The 8,891-nt window shown below is 30.4% G+C and overlaps 1 protein-coding gene across 3 annotated transcripts in view; it reads right to left on the bottom strand.

Moving 5' to 3' along the window:
• Nucleotides 1–220: 220 nt before the first annotated feature.
• Nucleotides 221–8,891, bottom strand: part of LOC127706725 (phosphatidylinositol 3-kinase regulatory subunit alpha-like) — a 177,208-nt gene continuing 168,537 nt past the window's right edge. For all 3 annotated transcript variants that reach the window (XM_052211385.1, XM_052211401.1, XM_052211393.1), the window contains exons 15-19: nt 7,134–7,617; nt 6,069–6,301; nt 4,512–4,748; nt 3,574–3,717; nt 221–2,795 (exon numbers count right to left, since the gene is read on the bottom strand). In XM_052211385.1, coding sequence (XP_052067345.1) covers nt 2,555–2,795; nt 3,574–3,717; nt 4,512–4,748; nt 6,069–6,301; nt 7,134–7,617 — 1,339 coding nt within the window. In that variant the 3' untranslated portion in view covers nt 221–2,554. The remainder of the gene's footprint in view (nt 2,796–3,573; nt 3,718–4,511; nt 4,749–6,068; nt 6,302–7,133; nt 7,618–8,891) is intronic.

The following is an 8,891-nucleotide window of genomic DNA, read 5'->3' as shown; positions in this document are numbered from 1 at the left end:
CCTGCAGTGTATGTGTTTGTTATGTGACTTTTTATTTACATGTCCTGCATTGTATGTGTTTGTTATGTGACTTTTATTTACATGTTTTCTGCAGTGTATGTGTTTGTTGTTGTAGTCATGTCAGTGAGAAACTGCAGAATTAAAACGTTCAGCATGTAACATGACATATTAAAATTGAGGCTAAAAATAAACAGGCATAAATAAAAAGAAAGCATTAACATAAATTTCATTATTTTATTATTTTGTAGGATTTATGTGACTTGGATGAGCAATTCTACACATGATAATAATGGGGCATGTTAACATTTACAACAAGGAAGAAATCAGTCAAATAACTGAGGTCAAAAGTGCCAAGCTAAAGAGCTAAGGTCATCACAATTATACCACGGAATGTAGATAATTGATTCGGCCATTTTATATATATTCACATCCTTAATTAAATTAAGTAGAAACATAATTTATAAGAACAGATTGTACAGTTGTTTTTCCAAAGCAATGAAAATATAGCGTTACATGTTTGAATATGATAGATTTTTTTGGTAAAAGCTAGAATGAGTTACTTCTTTCTCTCACAATTTTGACCTGATTGACCCTGGAAGTGAATGTAAATATAGCTTCAATTGCCTTAAAGAGTGTTTCAGTATGCTTGTAATCATTATGCAAAATGACTTTGAGAAAGGAAATACTATATTAAAATGGCAATGTATGAAGATAAAGATTAATGAATTGCACTGACTGAACACTTCAAATTTATGATTAAAAAAAAATCCTGTAGTTTTTTCATCCTATGATATTTGGTAAAACAACTGAATGAACTAAATTTGCATAACTAAAATCTACAGAAACAACAGTTTTTCTTTTGACTATCTGACAGTAGTTTTTAGACATTGATAAAGATGTTTCACTTTACTACCTACTACAACAAGATACTGACAATAACATTGGAAATAGATTCTAATTACTAAATGAAATGAATTTTTCTTGGCACAGTAAATAGATTGACCCCATTTTTTTTAACACTACTAAAGAGGACAGAAAAGGGGGGATAACTCTAAAATTGTTCGGTGCCCTCCTGTGTCAAGTAAAACATGCCCTATAACCTGCCGCTACAATTAGCACCAATGAAATATATCATTGATTACAATCATGATTAATGTGATTCACTCAATACAATCATGATTAATGTGATTCAATCAATTACAATCATTCATTCAAACATGATCAGCATTTGAACATTTGTAAGGCAACATGGTAAAAAATAAACATATCTATAAACCATTCAATAACAATAGTTTGATTTTCATGAAAGCCATTGATAGTTTTTGTCTGAGGTAAATCATGTCAAACCATTCATTCCTAAATCATAACTGGAACAAAATGTTTTATCCATTTTTTTTAATTAAGTTTGTAAAAAAGCATGTTAAATAAAATTTGCTGACTTATTATTAATTTCATTATACTTGGAAATCACATAGTTATTTTAGTTTACAAAATCCCAATATTGTCCAAAAAAAAAAAAAAAGACTTTCTTTGTTGGTCCCCTCTTTCACTTATTATGCACACATTTTCTATATTCATTCATTAATTCTGGAATCATTCATTGTTTAGAACAAACCGCAATTTTACTATGAAATAATGTAAAAAATAACAAATAATAACAAAGTATGTAAGTTTAGGTTAAGCACTTAAATGTAAATAAAACTTCTGATATACAGGACAAAAGTTTCCTTCATATGTTCATAGATTTATATGTAAGTACAAATTATATTTGACATGTAAGTTTCAAATGTATCCCTTAACTATTGGTCTTATTTCATATCATTTCAGCAATTTTGATTTGTTTATCTGATATTCTTTTGAAACTTATTACCCAAAAATTAAATTTCTCAGAAAACTGTCAATTATTTCTGCATATAAACAGCAAGAAACAGCTTGAATTTTTGTATTTTGTATTCCCTGTAGTCAAGACCACTGTAATCACAGTCAAACTTCATCAACATGATCACAATAATCTCTACAAGATAATATCTAGTAGTAAACAATGTTGACAGTTATAGACAGACTCAATGGTAAATAATTATATCATTAATATGCCTAAAGTCATTTAACACTATAATTGACTGTGTGTTTGGAATGATCCTTTTGCCTGTGTATTATGTAAAGAATGTTATGATATAATAATCATTAACAGCATATAACAATGATATTGCAGCATCAAATTTTGCCCTGTTATGTTAACAGACTAACTCCTTTGGAGACATAAAATCACAGAATACGGTACTTCTACAATATTTACCGAGGAATATGTCCTCACATTCAGACTCATCATAGTAATGTTATCTTAAACCAAGGCTTATGATCTTGGTGCTTGAGACTGAATCAGCTTTAAGCATTGTTAGTACACTTAGCACTTTATATATATATTTATATTATATAATGGCATTCAAGAAATTTGCATGGATACAACATAATGAAAGACTTTTAACGTGGGTAGAGTTTTGTTTGTCCATGCTCAGGTCTTGGTATAAAAATACTGTATTTTCATTGGTCATTGTTAACTCTGATTCATTTGTAAATAGTTAACACTGTCAACATTCTGCTGTCCGGCAGCAGCTGGTTCCTTGTTAACTGGATATAACAGTCTAACATCTAACTTGGAATTGTGTTCACGTAAAGACTCTCGACTGTAATGTTCAACCAAGTCATTTATATTTTGAAAGTCACATGTTTGAGGTGTAAATCCATAATGATGATTTTCTTTGTAAATTAAACAATGTCCGACTGTGCCTTGATAACTGGAATAAAAATAGATATTTTCTTAATAACATATTTAAAGCTGCTATTTTGTTTGAACAAAATAATCATACATTTCTAGTCTGTGTACAATACTCTTTCATGCAAGAGACTTATCAGTATTTTTAGACCTATTTATTTTAGGTTTATAATGTTAAAATGTTAAACATCTGATGTTCGTTTTTTTATGTTCCAGTATTTAATTATTTCCCAATATGAACTATTTTCTTGTAACTCTCCCTATATGTTGTAACTATGTTATATTTCCTTATCAATATCTGACCTAGATTACTGAGGATTATCTTAAGATATTTCAACATAAAATCAGGTTGTATTACATTTATATGACCTAACTAAAACATATAGGTTATCTGAATATAAATGAGGTCTTTAATATTCAAATTTATATCAAAGCACGTTTCTGACCTACATACATGTTGTAGATTAATTTCTAGTGTTCAACTGGACAATCTAGATGTAATGGCAATTTTTTCTTCCCTTTTTTTAAGAGAGAGGTGAGGATAGATCATTTGAATCTATTGAGGTTCATATATGTCCTTCCACTAACATTTTTTTGCTGTATGACCTACTTTTCTATGTATTAATAGCCCTATCTGTCATCATTTAATTAGCCACCTTATCAAATCATTGTGGGTCCCATTCCTTAGGTGACACTTAAATATGAGTAAACAGAGGTCTTAAACAATACTTACACAATGGACAGTACTAATTTAGGTTACCCTTAAATATGAGTAAACAGAGGTCTTAAACAATACTTACACAATGGACAGTACTAATTTGTCATTCTTATCATCTCTCTTGGGTCGGATTAAAAATGTGCCATCTCTTTGGTTTGACAGCAATTTTTCTGACCCTGGACGATCACATTCAACATACCAGTCTTTCTCTTCATGCTTTACCTTGCTGTAATAGATATAAAACCAGTTTACTTTAAACCAAAATATCATACTACAATTAATGTATTTCAACCTATTAAAATCAATTGACAAAGTTGTATTATTCACTATAGTACAAGTTCAAAATAGAACTGCTGTCTCATTTTTCCATCTAAAGAAATTTCACGCCACGCTGGTACTTATAATGTCAAATAATGATATTAAAAATATGTTAATACTATGCATGATATGCTAGTTAAGGAGTCACGTTTCTTCTGCGGTAACCAGTCAATTTGTTTCAAACTTAAAAACTTTTTTTCAAACTACGTAAGAAATCTATTGAAGCATACAGTAACATCACTCCTGAGTCTGTACAGACATAAAAAGACATGTTCCATTATTGCCCAAGGGTTTATCTATTTATAAGGTCACCAATGAGCTTGAAGGCATACCACCAGAACAAATTATAGCCATGTAACAGATTTCTCCAGGGGAAATACACTAACATTACTGTTCAGTTATAAAAGAATGAGATATACCACAATGATTTTCCCTCTGGAAGGTATAAAATGTCAATAACAAAGCTTCTTGTTACCAGGTGGCCACAGCTCATCAAAGAAAACACTACATTCATGTTGCTTATGATCTAAATATCAAAGTTTTGTAAATGCCCTATATTGCACTATACTACTTGTTAGCCAATTTAATTGAAAATATACATCTTCTGATGAAAAGTTTTCCACAAATATTTAATATTTTTCTTTTTTCCAGACTTTAATGATATTGAATAATTATCCTCTATTTCATTTTGAATTAGCTTACCTTTCACTCTCTAAGATTTTTTCAATAGCTTCAGCAGGATAATTTTGGTCTTGTAAATATTTCTTAATCTGATCTCTTTGTCTATTTAATCGTTTGATTTCTGGTCGAAGGGCATTCATATCGCTGATGAGTGATCGGTTACGTTGTGTTTTAGCACTAATATCTGCTTCTAAATGCTCTTTACTACCAGTTATGCTGTCAAGTCTTCCTCGCAATAAATCGTAATTTTCTTTCAGTCTAAAAAAAAAGAAAGAAAAAAATCAATTAAACTTTCAGATAGCAAAGAAAAAATACAAAATTTCACATTTTATTGAAACTTATTCTTATACTCTGTTATAAATATCTTCTTTTTATTCTTATTAAGGATCCTGGAGTTACATTGCAACATTTTTTTCATTTGTAAAACCTTAAATCTAATTATCAATAAAATGTTGTAATCCATTTCTTAAAATTAGTGAGTGACGTCAATGTTATCCTATGACTTAAAGACATCTATATCATCTATACTGATATATGTTAATAGAGTTACCAATCAATACCAGGGATACCTAAGTCCTCAGGAGTCAACAGGGTAACCAAGAAATACAATTTAATCATGGATTTGTAGAAAGATCCTTTTTTGGTAGTATTTTGTTTCTGAGAAACTGCTTTTCATTCTTTTTATTGTAATATGTTGAATAATAACACATAGTTAGACTGGCTATACAGGAAATGAAAGTCAATCTACAAGAGAACTATCTCTAAACAAGTTCTTGTAGACTCAGCAGAAAATCGGTCGGCAACCTATTCCATTTGTAAAACATAATCAAATAAAGGAATGTCACTTATTGTTAATTCTGCTGACGGGGAAGCCAATATTTCTATCCAATCAATCTTATTACAATTTAAATTGGCAAATCCACATTGCTATTTAGAATTCCAAATCAAAAGTAAATTGACAAGATAAAAGTTCAGTAACTTCATTTCTAAATACTTCCTTCTTCCACTGAATTTGTTTACATTTTCACATTTATTTTATAATTGTTTTTGACTCAAACTCTTAAGCCAAATGTAGGATTGATCAAATTATTATTCATAGCAAGTTTAACAATTCTTCAACTGTCTTCAATACTTTCAATACTATAAACAATGATAAAGTATGTTATGTGTTTCTAATAACTGCTTAATTAACTTATTCTTTTAATTACTTTTGCTTTCAAAAACTGTCAACTCATTTGATCAAGTTAAGTGAACCAGAATTCATAAAACCTAAATAAAACTATTTATAAATCTGAAACTATTTCTTGACCATATCATCCCCCAATTGTGGTCAATAAGCCATAAATGCCTACATATATATCACCATAACAAAGATAATTTTATGAATTAGGAGGTGGACTGTCCACTGGTGGGTCAGTCTTGTCATTGTTATGATGTTTACGTCAAATTTAACATCCATTAAGGCCATTTTTTGTTGACCTGCCATACACAATACAACATAAAAATGTCCCACATATCATAGAGAATGAGTTGTAATTTTCTGGATTTTTATTATAATATATTAGACAAAATAATCACCTCTGTAAGTCTCTGACTGAGGCATCAGCATGATGGCGTCTATGAAGTTCTAACTGCTCCTCAAAGACTTTGACGGTTTCCTTAAATGCATCTAAAGCTTGATGCTTTAACTGAAGTTCTTGATTGAGTTTTGAATGTTGTTCATAATGTTTATCATATTCAGCCATCTTTTTGAGGTAGTCTTTGTGAACTTGCTGCAATTTTTGTACTTCCTGTGAGACATCTGTATACACCTGTAAATAAACATGTATAGTTATAGCTTACAGGTAAAACACAGGTTTGTCTTCTCACTTAAACATAAATTATTTATAAAATTAACTCTCTCATAATTATGAAGACTTTACACAATGAATCATTAATTCTAAATGACAAACAATGAACTATGTATATTTTGTACTTTACAATACCTATATTTACTAAGAACAAACTTGAGATCACACAAACACATCATGAATTCTACTTAATTGCAATTAAGAGAATCGTTCATATGTGAATAATTTTTTAACACAATACATACTGTCATTTAGCCATGTAAGACTTTTAACACCTATCTTTGAATACTAATTTATAACTTTTTAAAAGTAAACAAATAACACCTCCACTTTTAAAACATACCGTTAAATCATTATCAATCTACACAATTTTTCTCAGGTTTTTGTGGTTTTGGAGACATTTTACTTTCTACACTTAGTGCCCTTTTTATTGAGATGACATGTAGATATGTAGTACCTTCAGGCAATATTATCTGGGAAATAAACTTTCTATGTACTCTTTCAAAAATTATATATACCAGTGTTGAAACCATCCAGTACACCTCTAAAATCCCCCCCCCCTAAACTGAACTATGTACCCCATACAGAATTAGACTGAACCTGTAGGTACACAAGTCTATATGCAAACTTCATCTCCTTTGTCCCAGATCTCTAATATGCAATCAACTGTGAACCTCCTTCTTTAAATTGAAGTGACATTACGGTTGGATCTACTACAATTTCCCTTACTTTTTATTCCCTAACCCATATGATATACATTCCAATTACAATCCCCCTGACTAAATAAACTTACGGGATTAATATTTCTGGACACTTTGTGAAGTAGCCTGATGTTTAACGTCTTGTTATATATTGCTAATGAATTATGCTTGTAATGTTCTATTAATTCCACAACAGAATCAAAATTCAAAGGTTCTACAAATCCATATTTTCCATCTTTATGATAAATTTTAATCAATTTGTTTGTTCCACCTTTGCGTAAAGTTAATGTGTAGTCGCCAGGTGATGTTGCATCCCTCACTAAGAAAGTACCATCAGGTTTATCACGTAAGTGTTCATTCACTTCCTCCCGAGAAATGTTTCCCCAGTACCAATCTGCTTCACGTAACTGTTCTTCAGGGCTAATTGAAGTGTCCAGCCCTGATCTTCCAACAGATGTATTTTCTGGTCTAGGTGGTACTGGTGGAGCCAGTGGGGGTGTAGTTTCACCCCAGTTTCCATTTTTTAACATTTCCTCAATAATGTCTATGTGTAATTTTGTATTGTCCACGATTTCTCTGAAATGAAAAACAACATAATCAAGCTATGAACTAGGAAGTGATAACTCTGCAGTCAAAAATCAATATTACAGTGTACATCTAATCCAGTACTATGTGTACATACATTAATGATGTAAATATTGTGTATGATACAAAGATTTAATCCATTATCTTTTTTCTGTCAGAGGCTCCTTAGAGGGTAAAAACATTAACATGTTAGTTCTGCATTAACTACTGTGATACAGATGAGTGAACAATGAAATTATACAGAGAAATGTGGTGTTTTGCCTAAAGGTATTGTAATTTAAATATTACATATCAATCTACAGAAAGTGAAACAGCTTGCATTTAATTTACATACTGGACATCTTCCAAGGTAATACTGGCTGACCACAAAACCACAAATTATCATTTGTGATAAGTATTGTAAGTAAGAAACCTAAAACGAATAACGATCGATCGAATGCTTAAAAACTGAAAACATTTTCACCCTTATTTTTATTATAATAAATCGGTCAGCTAGAGAGAACTGTATTGATTTTTTTAACTGTTTTATGTTGCTGGAGAACCATTAAATTTGTCCAACCAAATAATTGTACTTTGCTGAACCCCTATAAATAGCTTTACTCCTTCATAGACTTAAACAGGAAAAAATACAGTAATGCCACATTAATAACAATTGAGAGGTTTTTCCTTCTAAAGGTTTAAGAGCTTAATTATATTAAAACTGAACACAGATTGACATTTAAACAGAGATCACCAACATTAAGGGTGATTGATTTAGGTTCAATGTCTGATTTGGGTTGAATGTTCTGTCAAACAGAATTGCATATAACATACACTTTAACACCTTTCTACATAAAAAAAAATTATAATATTCAGATTTACAACAATGTTTTAGATGTACAGAAGAAATGATGAAAAAGCTTCAAATATTGCCAATACAAATAATTGGATACTTAATCTGAACCAAATTCATTGCATTTTCCCACCCACTAAATTCCTCACTGACTTAACTACAAATCGTTTTCCTCTTATTGGCCATGGTATAAACTAACTTCCCTTCTCCATTGATTATCAATCTAACAAACTGATGTTTAACATACAAGTTCTAACAAACTTGAAACAACTGACAGAAAGGAACAAAACATTTCAATATTGAAATTGAAATTATGATTCACCAAACACGTTTTAAGCCTCATCAGTTTTATGACAAATTTTAAATAAGGAAATTACAAAAGTAGAAAAATTTGAATGTACTGAGCCACTTGGTCTGTACTAATATTAAATGC

This window comes from Mytilus californianus, unplaced genomic scaffold (assembly GCF_021869535.1).
Source record: "Mytilus californianus isolate M0D057914Y unplaced genomic scaffold, xbMytCali1.0.p SCAF_1, whole genome shotgun sequence".
Lineage (NCBI taxonomy): Eukaryota > Metazoa > Mollusca > Bivalvia > Mytilida > Mytilidae > Mytilus > Mytilus californianus.
This window is presented reverse-complemented; position numbering and strand designations above follow the sequence as displayed.